General features: G+C 37.7%; 3 protein-coding genes across 7 annotated transcripts in view; 2 read left to right on the forward strand and 1 right to left on the reverse strand.

The window, feature by feature from the left end:
• Positions 1–6,325, forward strand: part of LOC133659906 (oxidized low-density lipoprotein receptor 1) — an 18,282-nt gene extending 11,957 nt beyond the window's left edge. Inside the window, exons 7-8 of one of the 2 annotated variants that reach the window (XM_062062753.1) lie at positions 4,861–4,941; positions 5,074–6,325. In XM_062062753.1, coding sequence (XP_061918737.1) covers positions 4,861–4,941; positions 5,074–5,142 — 150 coding nt within the window. In that variant the 3' untranslated portion in view covers positions 5,143–6,325. Of the gene's footprint in view, positions 1–4,819; positions 4,942–5,073 lie in introns of both variants that reach the window. The other variant, XM_062062752.1, reaches the window with a different exon arrangement.
• A 962-nt stretch (positions 6,326–7,287) lies between these two features.
• On the reverse strand, positions 7,288–19,652 carry gpatch4 (G patch domain containing 4). 2 transcript variants are annotated; one of them, XM_062062746.1, is made up of 8 exons: positions 19,503–19,651; positions 18,125–18,203; positions 17,984–18,057; positions 17,810–17,902; positions 15,065–15,187; positions 14,860–14,978; positions 8,668–8,718; positions 7,288–8,034 (listed from the first exon to the last, which is right to left on the reverse strand). In XM_062062746.1, exons 2-8 carry the CDS (start codon positions 18,201–18,203, stop codon positions 7,461–7,463), a joined length of 1,113 nt encoding a protein of 370 aa, XP_061918730.1. In that variant the 5' UTR covers positions 19,503–19,651; the 3' UTR covers positions 7,288–7,460. The 2 variants fall into 2 exon arrangements, with proteins under 2 accessions (XP_061918730.1, XP_061918731.1); XM_062062747.1 differs by lacking the exon at positions 8,668–8,718 and having other exon boundaries at positions 19,503–19,652.
• On the forward strand, positions 15,779–21,547 carry LOC133659905 (uncharacterized). Of its 3 annotated transcripts, none has more exons than XM_062062749.1 (2): positions 15,779–19,783; positions 20,010–21,547. In XM_062062749.1, exon 2 carries the CDS (start codon positions 20,324–20,326, stop codon positions 21,413–21,415), a length of 1,092 nt encoding a protein of 363 aa, XP_061918733.1. In that variant the 5' UTR covers positions 15,779–19,783; positions 20,010–20,323; the 3' UTR covers positions 21,416–21,547. The 3 variants fall into 3 exon arrangements, with proteins under 3 accessions (XP_061918733.1, XP_061918734.1, XP_061918735.1); XM_062062750.1 differs by having other exon boundaries at positions 15,779–17,961; positions 19,681–21,547; XM_062062751.1 differs by having other exon boundaries at positions 15,779–17,948; positions 19,681–21,547.
• Positions 21,548–24,024: the final 2,477 nt, after the last annotated feature.

A 24,024-nucleotide genomic window follows, 5' to 3' on the forward strand; every position in this document is an offset into this window, starting at 1 on the left:
TGACCCATTCCTCTTTGCATCACCTCTCAAGCTCCATCAGGTTGGATGTGAAGCATTGGTTTTCATCCAGGATGTCTCTGTGCATTGCTGCATTCATCTTAGTCAGAGCTACAGCATTCCTCTGTGGAGAGAGGAGAACCTTCCAGAAGGACAATCATCTCTGCAGCAAACCACAAATCAGGCCTGTATGGTAAAGTGGCCAGAAGGAAACCATGTTAAGACAAGGCTTCCGTCTGGCCACTCTAACGTTTGCCAAAATTCACCTGAAAGACTCTCAGATCATGAGAAACAAAATTCTCTGGTCTGATGAGACAAAGATTGAACTCTTTGGTGTGAATGCCCGGCATTGTATTTGGAGGAAATCAGGCACTGCTCATCACCAGGCCAATACCATCTTTACAGTGAAGCATGGTGGTGGCAGCATCATGCTGTGGGGATGTTTTTCAGCGGCAGGAACTGTGAGACAAGTCAGGATAGAGCGAAAGATGAATACAGAGACATCCTTGATGAAAACCAACGCTTCCCATCCAACCTGATGGAGCTTGAGAGGTGCTGCAAAGAGGAATGGGCCAAACTGCCCAATTATAGGTGTGCCGAAAAAGTGATTTCTTATAACAAATCAGTGGACATTTCTGTGCTGTCAGTATCCGTTAACCTTACCTGTCTCTGGCCTTGTTTTGTCACCTTTGCACCTTTTTAGACGTGTTAAACAGGATATCATACGTCTAACTTGAAGGTTGGTCAAATGACCCCAACCTATTTTCCACCATGGACCGGTTTAATGTATGCATTATTTTCACGGACCGGCTTTCCACGTGGCAGATAAAAACAGCAAAAATAAAGTGAGCATGAAAAATCCATTCACACCATAATGCTGAAGCAATGGCAGCCCTGGGCGCGTTTCTTTGCGAAGAGATGCTCTTTGGCACGATGTGTTTCTTAACAATAGGGCCGGGGTCCCGTGTTGGGCCGTGAGCGACACCTAGATTGTAATATATCTGTTTTTCAGCTGTGGTCACTATAGGCCGCAGCAATACTTAGTTGTAATCAGTGTTGGGTTAGTTACTGAAAACCAGTAACTAGTTACAGTTACTAGTTACTTCATTTCAAAAGTAACTCAGTTACTAACTCAGTTACTTACACCAAAAAGTAATGCGTTACTGTGAAAAGTAACTATTTAGTTACTTATTTTTTTCTTTAAAGCTCCCTGCTTTTAGCCTTCATTTCAGTACTGTTATTGCACTGGAGAATAATACAATCTGTTGATCAACTTGACATGCATTTGCATTACTGAACTCTGCTAAGCAATGTGGTCTACATACAACACACAAAGACAAAGATATGTTACAAAGGCCAATTTGTTTCTGGCCAGAACAAATTGACAAAACTACTTTAAATAGCTGCAAATAACATACATAAGTAACAATCAAATGTAAACAATCAAATGCAGATACTTTTTCTTATGCCTTCTGATCTCTCTCTCTCTCTATGTCCACTACTTGCTGTCCATATCCTAGCCCCCCCCCACCCCTGATTGTAAATAATGTAAATAATTCAATGTGATTATCTTGTGTGATGACTGTATTATGATGATAGTATATATGATAGTATATATCTGTATCATGAATCAATTTAAGTGGACCCCGACTCAAACAAGTTATAAATGATAAATGATAAATGGGTTATACTTGTATAGCGCTTTTCTACCTTCAAGGTACTCAAAGCGCTTTGACAGTATTTCCACATTTACCCATTCACACACTGATGGCGGGAGCTGCCATGCAAGGCGCTAACCGGCAGCCATCAGAGGCAAAGGGTGAAGTGTCTTGCCCAAGGACACAACGGACGTGACTAGGAAGGTAGAAGGTGGGAATTGAACCCCAGTAACCAGCAACACTCCGATTGCTGGCACAGCCACTCTACCAACTCCGCCACGCCGTCCCTGTTGAAAAATGTATTCGGGTGTTACCATTTAGTGGTCAATTGTACGGAATATGTACTTCACTGTGCAACCTACTAATAAAAGTCTCAATCAATCAAAACAAACAGCATAATAACAACATGTAAAGCAAGGAAGGCACACACTACATACACAAAGCCTAACCAGGCATTTTTTCCTCAAGGAATTCTGACACAAAATCATTTCTGAAGCCCAGAACACTCTACACATTTCCCCAGTTTTAGTTTAGAGATAAGGAAAGATTGGCCTGGCCCAATAGGATCCCTCTAAATGTTTGTAAACTTTATAGTCTATACATTTAGAGTGATGTGATAATCAAACACTCTAGAAGTCTAGAATGAAACAGTATATAAGAGAATTGACAGCAACGTTCCCTCTAAGGTGTGCGCCTGTGCAATTGCGCACTGCTTAAACGTCCTCTGCGCACGGCAAATCTATGCCACGCACAAAATCAAATAAAAAAATAAGCGCATAACAATTTTCGACACGACAGAGAAAACACTTTTCGTCATCCTTGTTCAAATATTGTAACGTCTGTCGAGACGCTTTGAGGACATGAATTTCATCCATCACTTTACTGAGCAAAACTCTTTATTGTCGGCCATAAACACATCACCAAAACATTAGTAAAAAAATTATATCTAGCAAAAGTGGTCATTTTCTGCAGTAAAAACCAGACCAAAAGCAACTTTGTTATATCAACAGCAGCCGCTCGCTCTTTCTCACTTGCGCCAACACATGCACATATGGCACTTAGCCAGTGATGCGTTTACAGCCACACAAAAAGTCAGACAACTCCAACACCACACATAAAGTGTCGTTCCAGGTCGTTACACTATGATTTACCAATCAAATGTGTGCTTATTCTAGTGTCATTTATTAGGAATCTTAATTTATAAATATTAATCATGAAATGCTGTTAGTATATTAAATAAATACTAATACAAATATATTTTTTACAAACAGGAAGTTGCAGGAATGTACACATGATCCCCTGCTTACATCTCATTGTGCAACATGTGAATGTTTTAATGGGAACTAAATGCAATGTCTGAAAGGGGTACAAATTATTTCCAAAGCAGGACCTTCACCCAGACAAACAATACAAGTACACAGTTCATGAAAAACAATATTTTTTGTAATTGTCATTGTAAGTGGGCCTAAACACTTATATTAGAAATGGAAATGACTGCTGTCATTTGATTATAATAATAAGAGAATGTTGTCTGTCTATCTGTGTTGGCCCTGCGATGAGGTGGGGACGTGTCCAGAGTGTACCCCGCCTTCCGCCCGAATGCAGCTGAGATGTAGCCAGTGTGCACGTCTGATGTTGCTCACATGGGCTCCACTGAATGCTCAGGGAGTTTTTGCGTTTCTCACACACATGAAAAATTAGAGGGAACATTGATTGACAGAGTGTGTACCTTCAGTGCTGAATGATGAGCAGAGGCAGACTTAATACTTAAATGGTGGTGGTGGAGGTTAAGTGGCATTGGAGTCTGTCTCTCTTTACTAGCTTCGTCAAAGCATGTTGCTTATGTAGCTTGTTTCAGCAGATTTTAATTGCTGTTTTGGGCAGTAGATGGGATCTTTGATCCAAAGCACAATTTACATTTAACTAAAATTGTATTTTCTTTGTGCTCGACAAAAGAAAAGTAGTGAAAATATCTCCAAGTTAACAAACTCGACTTCTGATCAGACACGCCCCCCCCTCCTCCCCACCCTCACACTCACACCCATCCACACACACGCCGGTTTGTGACACAAGAAGAATCAGAACGATGACACTGCAGCGCTCTGATAAAACACACTTTATACTACATAAAAAGTAACGTAAAATAACGCAGTAACGCATCATGTAGTAACGGTAACTGAGTTACTGAATATAAAAAATAATAATAGAATTACTTTGTAACGCGTTAGTCCCAACACTGGTTGTAATACACGTTTCCACCACTTATGGCAGTAATGACAATATAAAACAAACAGAAGAAGTCTGGCGCAAATGTCATAGACACATTTCTTAAGCGCAAAAGTTATCACTAAATTTGTAGAGCTGTATTTTCATTTGCACGTTAATTTTATTGACAGTTCAGTTAGGAAGCATTTCTTATTGTGTTTAATTTAGCATGACATAATACATATGTAAATGTATTGTTTATTTGGTTAGTACTTATTTTTCTAATCAGCCTGACCTAAGCCTAAGGTTTATTTGTTAAATTAATAATAACCTTGTGATTAACACATGTTTTTATATAATTTGACAAGGTAGTAAACTGTAAATAGGTTAGATATAATTATTGAATATGATCAAAATCAAGGGTAAGTTTACTAATTCAGTGTTAATATTGGGGTGGCCGGGCCCCTCTGTAGTGGAAAAGTTGGAATACGAGGTCAAACAGGTTAAGATCTCCAGCTATAAACAATCACCCTGCAGATGGAAAATAGCCTTTGGCTATAATCTGGCACATTAACATCTTATATGGTCATTAATATGCATTAATGTACTATAACAAATAGCGACTTCCTATCAGGAGTTGTAATATACATCTATCTTTAATGTTTCTGTGCAGCCCGGTAGCAAATGCGTCACGGACCGGTCCGTGGAGGCCACTGGCTTAGTCGTTGTTTAGTGTCAGATTAACAAGTTCAACATGGGTTCATTTTAAATATAATTGTGAGCATACTATCTCTTTAAATATGCATGAATATTCCATAAGTGCATCAAAAGCAACCAACATTGAAATACATCCTACGCTAATCTTTATTGCGTATGAATATTTATTAAGCACTCCCTACAAGTTATTGGAGTTAGTTGACGTGAATAGGTTACAGCACTGACATTGACATTGTGTCCAGGAGTTCGTCACAAATCACACAAAGTTTTACAACGACAACAGGCACGGTTACTGGATGGGCCTAAGGAAGGACGACAACACGGACCAATGGGTGTGGCGCAATGGAGGAAACCTCACGATGACGTAAGCACTCACGTACTGTACAGCGATACGCTCGAGTGAAAAATGAATGTAGGGTGCAAAAAGACGTCAGTTATCAACCGAGTTTATCAATTCGTAACAAATCTAATGGACTCCATTTTCTGTTCCGAATAGGTTCTGGAGAACGCAATACTACAGCAGAACCAATTGTGCGTTGATTCTGCCGTCCGATTCGCTGGCTAACTGGAGCAAAGAGAGCTGCGAGATGAAGAACCGTTACGTTTGCCAAACGAGCGCCTTGTTCAAACCAGATTTGGAATAAATACATCTTGGAAGGCAGTAGGCGATTAGCCCGCAAGTAGTTTACTAGAATACCAAAGTATCTAATTGTAGCTCGGTCTCCACTGTGTGACGTCGTGGATAAAATCTAAAACCCCTACAAATATTCAAACTGACAACCTAGTTGCATATTTATTATTATAAAGGTGTTAAACTGCATCAAATGAGTTGAATTCTCTTCTGGTCAGTTCAAAAGGTTGTTGCACAACATGGAAAATAAATGAAGGTGTGTTGCAACAGCTGTGCACGTCGTCATCAACGATCGACATTTAACCTTTTATATCCCAATTGTAATTCAGCCCAAGATGTAGTGTTTCGTAGCAATTCATCATTTCCATTAACAGCGTTAGTAAAACGAAAGAATCTTGCGTTTTTCAGGGATTCTTGCAGTTTCCTACTTCCTCTATTTCATGGTTGTGTACTGTGTAGACGTACTTTCCGAGAAGTTGGAAGTTGTGTAATCCTTGATATGTAGTCAGTTGTGCAATCTTTTTTTTCCAGCAGCAGGGGGGCCGTGCCTTAGTTAAATCAATTTTAGATGGAAAATACTTTTTTTTTTACTTACAGTAATTTATTTGTGGTGGCCCGCCACAAATACATTTGGCACTGCTGTTTGCCTTTGCTTGTAACTTAGCGATGAGTAAGCTCAAAGTAGTGTGACTTCAATTTTGTGCTTCAATAACTTTTTCACAAAAATTCTCAGCTTTTTTTTTTACACTGAATTTATGTAACTGAATTTTTTGCGTTTCAATTTTGTGAACTGCCTGCGACTCCAAGAGGGACAAGCGGTAGAAAATGGATGGATGTATTGTGAACTGAATTTCTTTTACATGAAATTATGCTGACAATTTCATTGAAAAAAAATCCAGTGTGTAAAAAAATTCAGTGTATAAAAACTTTGTGTGTAAAAATTTAGTGTAAAACAATTCAGACAAGCGGTAGAAAATGGATGGATGGATGGCAATTCAGTGTATTACAACTCAGCTTATAAAAGTTCAGTGCTGAAAAATGTACTGCTTTAAGAAGCAAGACTTCTGATAAATTAAGTCAATCCTGTCTCAGAAGCAGCCAATGATGTGTCAGGTTTGAAGTGACGTGACACAGGTCTTACAAAACAGCATAAAATGGCAGTTACTTGGTCATAATATGACATAATTAACATTGCAATGCGGTTCACTGGATATTTTCAAACTATAGAAAAGACTCCAATGGTTATAATCTGCACTTTTGAGTGACATATGAAGCTCTGCTTCATGCAGATTTCTACAACAAAGTTATGCAAAACAGGGATATTATATCGAATGTGAATGTTTTTTTTACCCTTTGCATTCATTTTTCACCGTGTTTGTTACATCTTTGTTGCTCTTGCTCGATTAAAAAAGATGTCGATCAAGGAAGTAGTCTGGGAAGTAGAGGAGCAACGGTCATATATTCTCAATATTCAGTGTTTTATTGTTGATAGTTAATATTGTGAATACAACATTCTATATTTTTATGTACATTCTGACTCATATAATTTAGTTAAAAAAAACTAAACTTTGAGATGGTCTGTTTAGTTTTTTATTGAAAAAGACTCAGATTGTACATGAAATTACAGAATGCAGGCAAAACGATACAAATATATCAATTTATTCGATATAAATCCCTGTTCTGCAGAACTTTGTAGAAATATAAGTCCGTCTGACACTCGCGATTGCGGGGTCTCAGGCTTGTTGCTGCTACATCCACTCTGCGCCGGTCTGCATGAAGCAGAGCTTCCTGTATGTCACTCAAAAGTGCAGATTCAACCATTGGAATCATTTCTAGTTTCAAATTATCCAGCGGGATGCATTGAAATGTTATTTTGTATTATGACCAGCTAGCAGCCTTTTTATGCTGTTTAGCAAGACCCGTGTCACCTGACTTCAAACTTGACACCTCATTGGATGGTTCTGAGACAGGATCGATTGCTTCAATCATAATTTACCGGAAGTGAATGTTGCTTTTTTAAGCAGCAAATTTTTCGACATCCTTTTGACAGCAAGTAACAAAGAAAACAAAGACACAGACAGGAATTTAGTCGTTTATGGTTCAATTGATTGTCGGCCCAGGCCTGATTAAAAGTGTGGTCACAAAGGAGGTTTGCTTTCATTGTCTGAGGGTCTTCGCAGGGTTCTTGAAGAACGTTCCTTCAAAGTGAGGCTAAAAAAGATTGGTTGTCCCGAGTCACAACACTTCCAGCGTTACTCTTTGGTCTTTTTCTTCTTATTTGGTGGACGCGTCTCCTGGCTGATGTTTGATTCCAAACATGTTTTTTCCTTTTTGCTCTTCTTGTGTTTCTCATCCTCCAGCTGCTCTTCTTCTTCTTCTGCAGGTTCACTCTGTTGTTTGTTGTTGTTCTTCTGCTGCTGTTGTTCTGAGTTTCTTTCAGAACTCTTATACTCTCCGTTCTTTCTCTTCTTACATTTCCTCTTAATTTCTGTGTCACGATTTTCTACACAGGATATTTCCTTCTCGCATTCCTCATTTTTCCTTGTTTTTACTTTAGGGCAGGACACTTCCTTCTTCTCGCATTCCCCATTTTTCCTTGTTTTTCCTTTAACGCCCAGCTTTTCCAACACAGAGAGAACATTTATTTCTTCAGTCTTCTCCCTGGAATACTTCTTTTTTCTTCTCCTGCTCTGAGTCTCCTCAGCCACATCCTCTGGCCTCTCCTGTGATGATGTGGTCTTCTTGCCATACTTGGCCATGAACTCGGCCTCCTGCTGCTCCAGCCTGGCTAGCTTAGCGCTCATGGTCAAACCGTGTCTGGCACCTCTAAAAGTACACAAGAGCACACCGTAAATAATTCCTTAAATCCTAAAACACTAAACTTTCTGTTGTGTAGACCAGTGTTTCTTAACCATAGCGCCCCCTAGAGGGCTGACAAGAAACATCTATTCTTCAGTTGTAATACACTTTTGTACTACCGGTACTTGTGGCAGTGATGACAATATCAAATAAACAGATGAAGTCTGTAGCTAAAGTCATGGAAAAATTTCTTAAGCGCAAAAATTATGACTCAAGTGGTGAAAATTTATTTTTTAAATTTAACTGTTCATTTAAGAAACATTTATTTTTTATTATTAATTTAGTTAGAATTTATTTTTAACACTGGATAATTGTATGGAAATGTATTTTTCATCAGTTTTATGAGTCCCTTCTTTTGCAGTATATTTTATTAGTATTTATTATGTAATCAGCCTGACCTAAACCTTGATAATAATCTTTGGGATTAACGCATGCTCTCATATAATTTAACAAGTTACAAACTGTAAGTAGGTTAGATATAATTACTGAATACCAAGAGTAAGATGATTAATTCAGTGTTAATATTTAAGTGGGCCTGGGCCCCCCCTGTAGTGGAAAAGTTGGGCCCTGAGGTCAGGTGTTTACATTAAAAGGACTTACTTGTGAGCAGTACGGCCTCCACAAAATTTCACGAGTTCCCCGTCAGACAGTCTGTAAGCAGCAGCAAACATGTTAAAATATTGTTTATGTCAGCAAAATAGTCCAAAATGCATTAAAAGGAATTAATCTTTGAGGTCAGATGGAAACATTTTTTTTTATTTCTTTAGTCTTTGACTTGTAATATTCTCCACTCAGGGTGTAATGGCACATGTTTCATAAACTTATTTTTTGGTTCAGTCCACATGTGAAAAGTAAAGGGACAGGAAGTGTAACTGCCTCGAATTATAGCCATGTTTGCTAACGGGAGTCGTCACAACTTGAAAAGCTCTATGGCGTCAGTAAAATCTCCTGTTTTAAACACTTTGCCTGTCCGGGGAACTATAAGTAGGACCTATTAATGCTGCACTTCTACTAATAGGAAACTTGTATTTACTAAAAATAAAATAATCATTCACACACAATTTTGATTTTAATTAAAAAACAATTTCAGCTGTTTACAAAAAAGCTAAGCCACGGTTTCCCTTACATCAGGGGTGTCCAAACTTTTTCCACTGAGGGCCGCAAACGAAAAAATTAAAGCATGTGGGGGCCATTTTGATATTTTTCATTTTCAAACCATAACAAAATATATGGATTTTTAAAATTTATTTTACCTTTAGGGGTCCCGGGGACCATAAAGGATCTCATTTATTAAAATGTTAAAAATAACTCTAATTTTTATTATTATTTTTTATTTAACGCTTACAGTAAATCTCTATATCAACTTTAAAAAAAAAAGGTTTTATGGCTTTTCTGTCAAAAACAACTTTGTTTTTTTATAGTACAACTGAAATATGCAGTATTTAGTAATTAGAGCCCTAAAATATCAATAATGCAGGACACCATTGATTTTAATTATTTAATATTTTTGAGTAATCACAGTGAAAAGATAAATAAAATACCACTAAATATATTTGGGATCCAAAAAGGTGCCCCACTCATAAAGTGATACATTTTTATTAGTTATTTTTTTTAAACTTTCAACACTTAAGTTACGAGATCAACTTCAGATATATCTGTCGATTTTACGTTTGAACTATTATTTTGTTTGTTTTATGCTCTTTTGTCAAAGAAAACTATGTTTTTATATGGCAACTACACAATATATGCAATATTTACCACATAAAACATTTTCAAGTGAAATATTTGAAGTAATTGGAGCCTTGAAAATAATTCATTATAACTTGGATTTTTTTGTCATATTTTCTTTTTGAGCAATGGCAAACAATAAAGAAAGACAAAAGAAAAAAAAACAGCCTGCATGGCAGCTTTGTGTCAACATTGCAACTTTTTCTCGTTAGATTTCACCTCATTCCACTTTTTTTAATGTTAAATTTTATTTTTTGCAATAGCATTTCCAGAATGTGTGGCGGGCCGGAAAACAATTAGCTGCGGGCCGCAAATGGCCCCCGGGCCACACTTTGGACACCCCTGCCTTACATGTAATTGATCGGGGTGCACTGCCAAAGCAATATAAAAACCGCAACACCTTGAAACATTTTTTTTTAAAGGTGAAAACAAATGTTTAATGTTACAGTTGCCAAAAATATTTAATATTCTTGTTAAATAAAACACCTGCTGTGTTTTTAAAACTTAAGCCTACTACACTAAGTACAGGTAAATAAATCAAACTTTATTTATATAGTATTTTTCATACACAGGCACTTGCCTGTGTATGAAAACACAAACACAAAGTGCTGTATAAAACACAACAGAACAAATAAAAACATAATAATAGAAGAGAAGAAAACATTCACACGCACGCGCAACACTTTTGACAGAACAAAGCAAAAACAAAACAGGGCATGGCACTGAGGATTTGAGGAAAAATGCCACCTTTGAGGCATCCACACTGGAGAATAGGGATGATGTTCGAAACCGGTTCTCCCAGTTGTTCGATAAGAAAAGAACCCATTCCATGGACTCAAATCCCTTTTTGAGAACCGGTTCCCGCTATCGAGGCCACTATAGTAAAGAAAAAGAGTTGGTTCTTTATTCGAATCCCTGGGAACGAATCCCTTCCCACAAGAAATGCCCTGTGGGACGGCAATGTTGTGCCCAATTGATTGTAGACTCTTACTGACACCTTGTGGCGATATGAAAATACTATGCGTCAATAGTTTGGGCACTTCCGGGTTGGCGACGTCAGTTCAGTTCATGAGACAATTGAGAAGTAGACAAGTTGTGTTAGCTCTTACAAGCCTTGGAAAAGATAAGTCTAAGTAAACTGTTTAACTTGTTTATGTAACTCAATATTAAGGTGGAAAGTGGTTAAATTTGATACTAACATGTTAATTGAAAAACGATTTTTGTGCACTGTTTCAATGGATGTTTTGAGGACTTAAAATGGCTGACAGTCGTGTATTTCCACCATCGAAATAGTTTCAACACTCGGAAGTATTTGTTTGATGATAGTACTGTATATTTGTGTGAAGCTAATATTTGCATATTGTGTATTACATTTCAGTATGTTAATTGAATCACATAGCTTATACATTTGTCATTGTGTGAATTTCAGTTTTTTTAAAAAGTATAACAGTCCAGTGCAAGACAAAAGTAAAGGTAGGAAAAGACAAAGCAAGATCAACAACAATAAAGAGCCTAAATGGATTAATCTGCTTTGGAACTTTATTAGACGTCTTGGATTGTTTGTTAGCTGTCTGCCCATGTGTGTAGTTAGTATGTTCCAATAGCAGCAGAAGTGGACTTTTTGGAGAGCTGTATTATTTCAGTTTTGTGCCCAAGGGACTGATTTTATTTAACACTATATTATTATTCATACACCTATAGTGATCACAGAGACAGGTTGTTTTTGTGTTACTGTATATATTTGTTTTTCTGAAAAATCCCACTTAATATACTTTGGGTAATAGTCAATATTTTTTTTATTAGAGGGGTAACAGTCAATATATATATATATTTTTTCTTCTTATAAAATAAAAGTGACCTTTTGTTAAACCAAATATTGTGTTTTTTTCCATATACAACAACCTATCGGATTCGATAAGAGAACCGATAAGGAATCGGTTCGATAAGAGGATTCGATAATGGGCTCGAACTCGATAATTTCTTATCAAACATCATCCCTACTGTAAAAATAACTAAAATGAACGCCATTTTATAAAATATATGAACATTTTTTAATAATATGAATTTTACATTCATAAGTTCATAAAAACAGAACATTAAAGGCCTACTGAAACCCACTACTACCGACCACGCAGTCTGATAGTTTATATATCAATGATGAAATCTTAACATTATAACACATGCCAATAAGGCCGGGTTAACTTATAAAGTGACATTTTAAATTTGCCGCTAAACTTCCGGTTCGAAACGCCTCTGAGGATGACGTATGCGCGTGACGTAGACCGGCGAACATGGGTATGCCTTCCACATTGAAGCCAATACGAAAAAGCTCTGTTTTCATTTCATAATTCCACAGTATTCTGGACATCTGTGTTCGTGAATCTGTTGCAATCATGTTCATTGCATTATGGAGAAGGAAGCTGAACAAGCAAAGAAGAAAGTTGTCGGTGCGAAATGGACGTATTTTTCGAACGTAGTCAGCCACAACAGTACACAGCCGGCGCTTCTTTGTTTACATTCCCGAAAGATGCAGTCAAGATGGAAGAACTCGGATAACAGAGACTCTAACCAGGAGGACTTTTGACTTCGATACACAGACGCCTGTAGAGAACTGGGACAACACAGACTCTTACCAGGATTACTTTGATTTGGATGACAAAGACGCAGACGTGCTACTGTGAGTATGCAGCTTTGGCTTCTAAACATTTGATCGCTTGACCGTATGTGCGCAACTTTTTTTTGCGTATGTACGTAACTTTTTAAAAATATATAAGCTTTATGAACCTTGGGTTAGGTGAACGGTCTTTTGGGCTGAGTGATTGTGTGTGTTGATCAGGTGTTTGAATTGTATTGGCGTGTTCTATGGAGCTAGGAGCTAGCATAGGAGCTAGGAGCTAGCATAACAAACACGCAGGTGTTTTTATGCAGGATTAATTTGTGGCATATTAAATATAAGCCTGGTTGTGTTGTGGCTAATAGAGTATATATATGTCTTGTGTTTATTTACTGTTGTAGTCATTCCCAGCTGAATATCAGGTACCGTGAGTATGCAGCCTTGGCTGCTAAACATTTGATAGCTTGACCGTATGTGCACGTCACGTACGTAACTTTTTAAAAATATATAAGCTTTATGAACCTTGGGTTAGGTGAACGGTCTTTTGGGCTGAGTGATTGTGTGTGTTGATCAGGTGTTTGAATTGTATTGGCGTGTTCTATGGAGCTAGGAGCTAGCAGAGGAGCTAGGAGCTAGCGTAACAAACACGCAGGTGTTTTTATGCAGGATTAATTTGTGGCATATTAAATATAAGCCTGGTTGTGTTGTGGCTAATAGAGTATATATATGTCTTGTGTTTATTTACTGTTGTAGTCATTCCCAGCTGAATATCAGGTACCGTGAGTATGCAGCCTTGGCTGCTAAACATTTGATAGCTTGACCGTATGTGCGCGTCACGTACGTAACTTTTTAAAAATATATAAGCTTTATGAACCTTGGGTTAGGTGAACGGTCTTTTGGGCTGAGTGATTGTGTGTGTTGATCAGGTGTTTGAATTGTATTGGCGTGTTCTATGGAGCTAGGAGCTAGGAGAGGAGCTAGGAGCTAGCGTAACAAACACGCAGGTGTTTTTATGCAGGATTAATTTGTGGCATATTAAATATAAGCCTGGTTGTGTTGTGGCTAATAGAGTATATATATGTCTTGTGTGTATTTACTGTTGTAGTCATTCCCAGCTGAATATCAGGTACCGTGAGTATGCAGCCTTGGCTGCTAAACATTAGATAGCTTGACCGTATGTGCGCGTCACGTACGTAACTTTTTAAAAATATATAAGCTTTATGAACCTTGGGTTAGGTGAACGGTCTTTTGGGCTGAGTGATTGTGTGTGTTGATCAGGTGTTTGAATTGTATTGGCGTGTTCTATGGAGCTAGGAGCTAGCAGAGGAGCTAGGAGCTAGCGTAACAAACACGCAGGTGTTTTTATGCAGGATTAATTTGTGGCATATTAAATATAAGCCTGGTTGTGTTGTGGCTAATAGAGTATATATATGTCTTGTGTTTATTTACTGTTGTAGTCATTCCCAGCTGAATATCAGGTCACCCCCAGCTCTCACAGCATCTTCCCTATCTGAATAGCTTCAACTCCCCACTAGTCCTTCACTTGCACTTTACTCATCCACAAATCTTTCATCCTCGCTCAAATTAATGGGGAAATTGTCGCTTTCTCGGTCCGAATCTCTCTCACTTCATGCGGCCATCATTGTAAACAATGGGGAACTTTGCGTATATGTTCAACTGACTACGTCACGCTACTTCCGGTAGGGGCAAGCCTTTTTTTTATCAGATACCAAAAGTTGCAATCTTTATCGTCGTTGTTCTATACTAAATCCTTTCAGCAAAAATATGGCAATATCGCGAAATGATCAAGTATGACACATAGAATAGATCTGCTATCCCCGTTTAAATAAAAAAAATTCATTTCAGTAGGCCCTTAAGAGATAATAGTAGAAATACTCATGATTAAGACAGAAAACCACACAATAAAACAATAACAAACAGATGATCAGTAATAAACCTGATTATCTGGTAATAATGTCGGTCATTATATTGGTACTTGGAGAGACAAGTTTTTTCTGAGGTGGTACTTGGTGAAAAAAGTTTGAGAAACCACTGCTCTAAACTATTTAAGTGTCCGTAGTACTGTCAATGTTCGAAAATCTGATCTTGTGCTTTTTGATGTTAGGGGTACAAAGAACACTTGAAGAACACAACATGACAACACATTTGTAAAATCCCAGGCTAATGCTAATGTTGCAAATGTTAATGCAAAACATTTGCTACTTTGGCTTCAACTTTGTGTAAAAGCTGCGGCATAAGTTGTCATTTTAGGCCATAACAATCCAGTGAAATCTGGAAACGATTGCCTAAAAATGGACTTGGCGAATATAAAGTGTTTTTATTCTGTTTTGAGAGATTACAAAGCAAGCAATGCAGCAGTCCAACAAGTAGACAAACATAATGAAACGGATGTATTGCCAAACTTGCGCTAGACAGAAATCAGTGCTCACTGTGTGGTACTGGACAGGTCCAGTTTTTGGTCATCGTCCTCGTCCGAACTGCTGCTGATGTCGCTGGACTTGGAGGACCTGGGCTCCGGCTGCTCCTGACCTGACAGCAGAGTGGCTGACTAAAGAAAGGACAAATTCATCATCACAATGTCCTTCGTTCGTCTCTTTGGGAGGAAACTGTGAACAAAAACAAACACTGTAGTACCTTGACAAAGCAGCCGTAAAGTTTGTCTTTAGCCAGCGTGGCCTTGCGGGGCTTCTTGTTTGAAATCATACCGTCTTCTTCTTCTTCCCCGTCTTCTGACCTCTTCTTCAAAGCAATACCATCCTGGACCAAACAGAAGACCACTCAATCATCTGATGACTTCTTTACCTAGCTCAATGACATAAAATATATTTTAAAGGGGTAATATAAACCTGTGCAAAGTTGGCCCCCGTTAATTTTGCAAATATTAAAATAACATTTGCTTGTGCGGTAAAAAAATTTAGTTTGTGCAGTTATAGTTTTTAAGTTATTTTATAATACATTTTCTGACTGACACTTTCTCAAAATCTCCCCAAACTTGTCACATCCGTTTGTGCTGCAAATTTGTTTTTGTCTAGTCCAGTTTTTCTGTTAACGTTGTATTATTCATAACCAGCCCCCCCACCTTCTCAAAATCTCCCCAAACTTTTAACACCTGTTTGTGCTGCAATTTTTTTTGTCTATTACAATTTTTATGTTACTAATGTTTTATTATTCATAACCAGCCCCCCACTATATCAAAATATCTCCTATATTGTCCCATTCATTTGTGCTGCAAACATTTTTCTCTATTATAGGTTTTATGTTATTAACATGTTATTTTTCACATCCATAGTGGATATTGACATATCAATCAATACCTCCAATTCCAGATCGACCTTAAAACTGATTCGCAAATCAAAATATGGATGCTTTGGTACATTAGTAATTTAAAGTCATGTATACAAATAACAAGAACACAGTGGAAAGTAACAATTATTGAGAGCTTGTCTAAATGATGTCTAAATGCGGTTGGTGGGAACTACTTTCTCTTCCGCCTAAGCGCAGGGGACACTCGTTCAAACCAAGACGCTGTGTGATATTTGTCAAAAATGGATGATGTCACTCGTCAGAAAATTTATTTTAGAATAACACTGAGATTGTAACAGCACAAACAAAATGTTTACGGTGCCAACGAATGTCAATGTTATTTTAATATCTGCAATAAGGGGGCATTTTTTTCTGCATTTAAAACACTTCCTTGTGGTCTACATAACATAATAATAATAATAATAATAATAATGGATTAGATTTTATATCGCGCTTTTCAATGATTAGATACTCAAAGCGCTCACAGAGAAGTGGGAACCCAGCATTCATCCACACCTGGTGGTGGTAAGCTACATTTGTAGCCACAGCTGCCCTGGGGTAGACTGACGGAAGCGAGGCTGCCAGTTTGCGCCTACGGCCCCTCCGACCCCTCCAACCACCACCTATCATTCATTCACCAGTGTGAGCGGCACCGGGGGCAAGGGTGAAGTGTCCTGCCCAAGGACACATCGGCAGCGATTTGGATGTCAAGAGGCAGGGAGCGAACCTGCAACCCTCAGGTTTCTGGCACGGCCGCTCTACCCATTACGCCATACCGCCCCCAACATGTAATGGTGGTTCTTTGCTCAAAATGTAGCATAGATTATATTTTACAGGACGTCTTCATGCCGCTTTCTGACCGTCTCTTCAGAATGCACCGTTTTGTTGGCGGTTTTATTTATGTGTCTCCACCTCGACTGAGTCTTCTCCCCATTGCCACGTTGTAGTTTTTAGCGCTTACATATTGTGTTTACTGACAGATATAAGTTCAAACTATATGCTATTTTGTATTAGAAATGGCAACAGCGGAGCCAGTCTGCCCCACAACAAGAGGATAGAGAAAAAGAAGGAACTTATTGACTTCAACATCGGACTACAATGGTGGACTAGCGCAACGATCGTCACCAATAGGAAAAACATCACAAATTGGGCAAATTCCAAACGGCTACTTTGGAGGAAGTATGAAGGAGGGCAAGATTGTTTTATAAATATCTCCGCCCTACCTCCATGGTTTGTTTTTACATTTTTGAGTCTTATGCAGATTCCCAAACACACAAAAACAGGTACCAATAAGTAAGAAAAGTTTTGCATAATAGGCCCCCTTTAAGTTTACTTCACAGTATAGTGGAATTTTTAAAACATCTTGCAAGACTTCAGCTTATACTGTGAGTATAAACTGGATTGTTTTTAAGTTTTACTATATGGAGTTTAAGAATGATAAAACGATACTGAACACTCGGCCTGTACAGTTTAAACATGTTAAGATGATGACAGCTTGACCCTGGAACAGATTATCTATATTGCTTTTGTGGAAAAACTGTTGCAAAATTTGATTTAAACGTTAACCACCATTTAACCTCAGACGTTTCACTGAACAGGCCATCCTTTGAGGTATATTTTCCGGTAAAGTTAAAGTACCAATGATTGTCACACACACTAGGTGTGGTGAAATTTGTCCTCTGCATTTGTTCACCCCCTGGGAGGTGAGGGGAGCAGTGGGCAGCAGCGGTGCCACGCCCGGGAATCATTTTTGGTGTTTTAACCCCCAATTCCAACCCTTGATCCTGAGTGCCAATCAGGGACGTAATGGGTCCCATTTTTATAGTCTTTGGTATGACTTGGCCAGGGTTTGAACTCACAACCTACCGATCTCAGGGCGGACACTCTAACCACTAGGCCATTGAGTAGGATAAATATAAGCTTCATTTCTTCCAACTGCTTTACAGACATGTTGATTTGTTCAAATATAAACACGTGATGTTCCATAATGTAACTTGCTAATAAACATGTTTAAAATAATACCCGTGTTTGGAACAAAGAAAATATTGTATGATTGTCTTCCAAATAAGCACCGACCTGATCCGACTCCACTTGCAGACTGGACGAGGCTTTGTTGAAGACGTGGTCCCACCAGTGGAAGGTAAACTGCTCTCCTTCCTTGTGGCCCACCTGGAAGAAGACAGCGCGGGTCAGAAGACGCCGTGCACACACAAGGGTAACAAAAACTTGTGGGTATCATCCAACACTCACTCCTCCCTTGTCACATTTCACTTTGACTTTAATGGCTTGTGATAAGCCGTCCTCCTTGCGCCCGAGTCCTTTGCCTGCACATGCAACACATGTAGTGGTTGTGGCTATAATGATGAAATGAGACAACATATAATATCTCACCGTGTTCCCACCCATGGCGCTTAAGTTGCTCTTCTGCAAACTTCAAGCCACGTCCTTTGTCTTGCACTGCCTCTGCCATCTACATGAAGAAGATTGGCTGACTTATTGAGCAAAGCAGCGTTTTTGCTAAAGCAGATAATGTAAACGTCTCTAATAAATTTCAAAACATCTGTTGAGTGCAATTATCAGGGAACACAAACTACTATGACATTGGTGCGTTTGGTGTCAGTCACTCTGGCTCAGCTGCAGCTAGCTAGCTGGAGTTGACTGCCAAGTTTCGGGCAATCGGGACTCCAAATGTGACTTTTTACTGCAATTATATTTTTCTGTAAAAAAAGGAGAACTTGGGAAATATCGGAGATCGTTTTTGTTCGACAGGCTATCACGTCTGAGAGGTACGTGCTAGCATAGCTACTGTAGCTTCATGATAGTAGCACTACACTATATGATAGTGACACTACAAAGCTCACCAACTGGTACACCAAAGGGTCAAATATTTGCTTCAACTCTTCAGTATTTTTTAAGTGTTCAAATCAGACACCATGTGTCTATTTAATGAAAAACTACCACAAAATAGCATAAAGACAATGGCCACACTGCTGAAGTGAAGCTGAGTTTTTTCTTAAACAAATGAAATGCTGACAGTCATAAATTAAAAACACATATCTCAGCTTTGTTTTTGTAAAGTAGTCTTCATAGTGATAAAAAGTTGGAGACCTGCTCTATCATAAAAACTGAACACTGACATTAAAGTTTTGAAGTTAAGCAGGATCTATGTCTGTAAAGAAATATTTATATTTTTGTTATGTTACATTCACTTAAAAATATACATTTTATTAATTTAATTTTGTCACAATTTTTTTTTTACATTCTTTTACCATACATTTGTATACTTTCAAAACCTGTGCAGCTTTTTACATTCTGGTTGAAGTCAAATATTATAAAAAATAACGTGTTTAGATTGTAGGTTTAATCGATGCCACTGGACTCTTCTTAAACGTCTTCAACCCAAAAAATAATCCAGTTGCCCCCTTATAAAACTTATTTCACAGAAATAACTCGCCCTGCAAAATGTCATTTGATTAATTTTCAGAGCGTTGGCCACCCTACAAGCTTTCTTTTACGTTATCTTTATAGTTTATTTTTTTCAGCAGATTTGAATTTGTATTGAGCACATTTTAGTGTTTGTGAACCACTGAGATTATGCTGGCTGCTATCGTAACAACACGGCATTAGTTAATGTGTACGCTGTACGGCGAGCAACACATAATTGCCACAACAACAAATGTAGACTTTTTAAAGCTAACAATCTTGAGTGTCATTCAAGCTTTGCAAAACCAATGCAGAAAAGCGGTTTTAAAAACAACAACATTCAAACCTTTGTAGAAGTCTGACACGCGGAATTAACAGGAGGCTGCCATGACCCGGAAATACGTCAATGTATACTTCCGGGTTTCTTCCTCTTTTTCTTCTTCTTCTTCTTGATGAAACCCTACTCTATATTATTTTATTTAACCCATCCATCCATTTCCTACCGTTTGTCCCTTGGCCGCAAGGGGTGCTGGAGCCTATCTCAGCTGCATTCGGGCAGAAGGCGGCGATACACCATGGACAAGTCGCCATCTCATCGCAGGGCCAACACAGATAGACAGTAAAAAGGTAATTTTTAAGACAAAAAATGATTTTCAAGGTAAACGTAGATTTTCAAGACAAAAATACATTACGTGTTGTACACATTTTGACATTTTTGATAAATATTTTTTAATAAAAGTTTCCTAAATAAACTGTCAAAACCCAGTCTTTTTAAAATATGTACATAATGCTTTGTATCCTACGTGTTCTGAGTCTATCCATTTTCTACTGCTTGTCCCTTTCTGGGTTGCAGGGGTGCTGAAGCCTATCTCAGCTGCATTCGGGCGGAAGGCGGGGTACACCCTGGACAAGTCGCCAGAAAACATTCACACTAGCATTCACAATCACACAATTTTTAGTGTTGCCAATCACTCCAAGTGACCCTGGCTACAGCTGTCACGCCAATTTTCTTCCCATTACAAAAACCTTCCTAACCCCCATTTACTTCCGGGGTCATTTCCGCTTACTTCAGTTCCTCTTACTTACGTCATTTCCTCTTACGTCATTGACAGCATCGATAAATCAACATCTCCTGAAAATGTATTTTGGGTTAGGGTTAGGGTATATATGTATTTATATATGTATATATGTATATATGTATTTTCTAACCTTGGAGGCCTAACATTTTTGCTATTGTGTAACTACAGCATTGATAGGATTCCTGTTGCTCTTTCAAACTTCCACAAACAAGCCCTTCTGGCATGGTCTCTTATATACAAGCACAATTTCTCACCTACCAAATACTTCATTTGGAACAATAAAGATATATGTTTCAAAAGGAAATCTCTTTTCCTCAACAATTGGTTCAACAATGATATTATTTTAGTGAGTCAGCTTTTCAATAAGGAAGGTCAACTTTTTAATTACCAAGAATTTGTCAACCACTTTAAGGTCCCTGTGACTCCCAAACAATTTGCCATTGTATTTGATGCCATTCCAACGGGTGTTGTTATGTTGTACAGGGCTTACTCATCTCCTCTTTCTGCTGTAAAAATTGTGAATGATCCACTTGACACTCCTGTGGGGAAACTTTGCTTTGATCAGAAAAATAACAGAAAAATCCGCAGCTTATTCCAAAATGATTGTGTGTCTGTCTCCTATGTAATTGCGCTCTGGAATAATATTGTGAATGACATCTGCTGGGTCAAAACATGGTCCCTTCCTAACAGGTATTTACTTACCAACAAAGTCAAAGAGATATCTTTTAAAATCATTCATCGTTATTACCCTGTAAAGACTGTGATGGTTAGATACAAGAAGGACATTGATGTTACCTGCACCTTATGTAACATGCATCCAGAGACTGTTTACCACCTGTTTTGGACTTGTGAAAGCACTCGATCACTATGGCAGGGCATCTGTCGCTTCATCCTGGACAATATTCATGACAAATTTGTGCTTTGTTTTAAAGATGTGATATTTGGTTTTACACTATATGAACAAAAATTTGAAAAGGAATTTTACCTTTGCAACCTCATTATACTATTGGCTAAGTTTTATATTCATAAATGTAAGTTTCTTAATACCCGACCTGTCTTTTGTGCCTTTAAAAAAGAGTTAGAACTGTACATTAAGACACTCTCTACCTCTAGCAACCAGAAAGCTGTGAAGACGATTATGCTGTGTTCCAAATTTGAGTTGTTTACTGAAATTGAGTGAGCCTATGGCTTTGCACTTTGTTTATATTATATATATGTTTTTTTTGCATTCTATTTTAGTTACTTTGAATTTATAACCCCCTGGCGCTGCTTTTTATTCTTTTTGTACTGTTTTGTACTACTTTTGTACTTATTTGATTGTTGAAATGTTGAAATGTATAAATAAAACTTAAAAAAAAAAAAAAAAAAAAAAAATCTCCTGAAAATGGTGGTGTCACTGGATGATATTCGTCTTTATCTGTCCCAGGGGACTTATGACCAGCAGGCTTCGCAACATTTCAAGCGGAGTGTTAGGGCCGCTGCTGCTAACTTCTGTCTTCGTGGTAACGTGCAAAAAATATTAATTAATATATAATACTGTTAAATGTCTGTACTACTTTAAATCAACATTATTGTTGAAACCATTTCGCTAATATTAATTAATATATAATAATGTTAAATGTCTGTACTTTAAATCAACATTATTGTTGAAACATTTCAGTAATATTAATTAATATATAATGTTATATGTCTGTACTTTAAATCAACATTATTGTTGAAACCATTTCACTAATATTAATTAATATATAATACTGTTAAATGTCTGTATTACTTTAAATCAACATTATTGTTGAAACCATTTCACTAATATTAATTAATATATAATAATGTTAAATGTCTGTACTTTAAATCAACATTATTGTTGAAACATTTCAGTTATATTAATTAATATATAATGTTAAATGTCTGTACTTTAAATCAACATTATTGTTGAAACCATTTCACTAATATTAATTAATATATAATACTGTTTTAATGTCGGTACTACTTTAAATCAACATTATTGTTGAAACCATTTCACTAATATTAATTAATATATAATAATGTTAAATGTCTGTACTTTAAATCAACATTATTGTTGAAACCATTTCACTAATGTTAATTAATATATAATACTGTTAAATGTCTGTACTTTTAATCAACATTATTGTTGAAACCATTTCACTTCAATATTGTGTGTGCTGCTATCCTGTGTAGAAGAGGTCCTGTACCATGGGAACAGAAGGGTCATTTGGACAGAGGAGGAGAAAGTGGCTGTGTTAACCGAAGCCCATGCAGGCCATTTTGGACCACGGAGGATGCAATCGAAGATTGCTCCCCGGTTTTATTGGCGGTCCATCACACAGGACACATTGGATTGGGTAAGCAAGCTCCTAGAAGGAAGATATTTGCTTTTGATTTTAATTTTTAGTTGAAACACTCAGGTTAGTAGTTAGTAGTAGGTCGCAAAGTGTTGTGGAATCAAATCATATCTACAATATGTTTCCCTTTATTACTGCTTTTAGGTGCGCACATGTCCTGACTGCCAGCGCTTTGAAAAATTAAAGACCGAGGCGCCTGAGCTGAAGCCCATCAAGGTCGTATCACCTTGTTACTTGGTTGGTGAGTGGGTTTATTCACACATCCCTCACCTTTTCACGCACAACTATACAAAAACTCAGTCCACATTCAAATATTTGCTAAACTGAGAACTGGAATTCATGCACTAGGTGTGGACCTTTTTGGACCTGTGAAAAAGTCGTCTAAGGGGAACAGATATTGTCTCACTTTGACCCAGCGTTTCTCAAAGTGTGTGGCGCCCCCCACTGGTGGGGAATAGAGACATGACAGGAACGGGAGGAAATTTCACTTTAATTTTTTTTTTTTTCAATTATATTCTTAGATATTTTTTTTTACTATGCTTTAATTTTCTATACACACTGTAAATCACTTTGTGATTCTGTCTGTGAAATCCGCTATATAAATAAATGTAAATTACTTATTTTTCCTGTAGGCTTTAAATTTCTAGGTAGGAGCGAAAGTTTGACAGACATAGCAACTAGGGCTGCAACAACTAATCGATTAAATCAAATAAAATCGATTATAAAAATAGTTGCCGATTAATTTAGTCATCGATTCGTTGGATCTATGCTATGCGCATGCGCAGAGGATTTAAAAAAAAAAAAAAAATTTTTTTTTTAAATAAACCTTTATTTATAAACTGCAACATGTACAAACAGCTGAGAAACAATAATCAAAATAAGTATGGTGCCAGTATGCTGTTTTTTTTTCAATAAAATACTGGAAAGGATATAAATGTAGTTGGTCTCTTTTATCCGATTATTAATTGATTAATCGAAGTAATAATCGACAGATTAATCGATTATCAAATTAATCGTTAGTTGCAGCCCTAATAGCAACAGTAACTAATGGGGGCGGGGCTAAGCGGAAGCTTTGTGAATGGCGAGTCACTGTGCGAGGATTTGCTGTTTTGCAAATACATAAAAAATAGAGCCAATGCTGATGAGCTGTTCAATATAACGGACAGTTTCCTCAAAGAACACGACCTTAAATGGGAAAACTGTGTGGGCTTTTGCTCTGATGGCGCACAGACCATGGCAAAGTCAAGAAACAGGCTGCAGGCTCTAGTAAAGAGGGTTGCGCCAAATGCGCATTGGACACACTGTGTCATTCACCGGGAAGCACTCGTGTCAAGGCAGCTCAGCCCCGAACTCAATGAGGTTTTAACAGTGGCAGTGTTAAGCCTGCAACCCCGATTTGAAAAGCTGTGCAGTGCAAAACAGGCTCATT

The sequence above is a fragment of the Entelurus aequoreus genome, linkage group LG11 (assembly GCF_033978785.1).
Source record: "Entelurus aequoreus isolate RoL-2023_Sb linkage group LG11, RoL_Eaeq_v1.1, whole genome shotgun sequence".
In the NCBI taxonomy this organism is placed as follows: Eukaryota; Metazoa; Chordata; class Actinopteri; order Syngnathiformes; family Syngnathidae; genus Entelurus; species Entelurus aequoreus.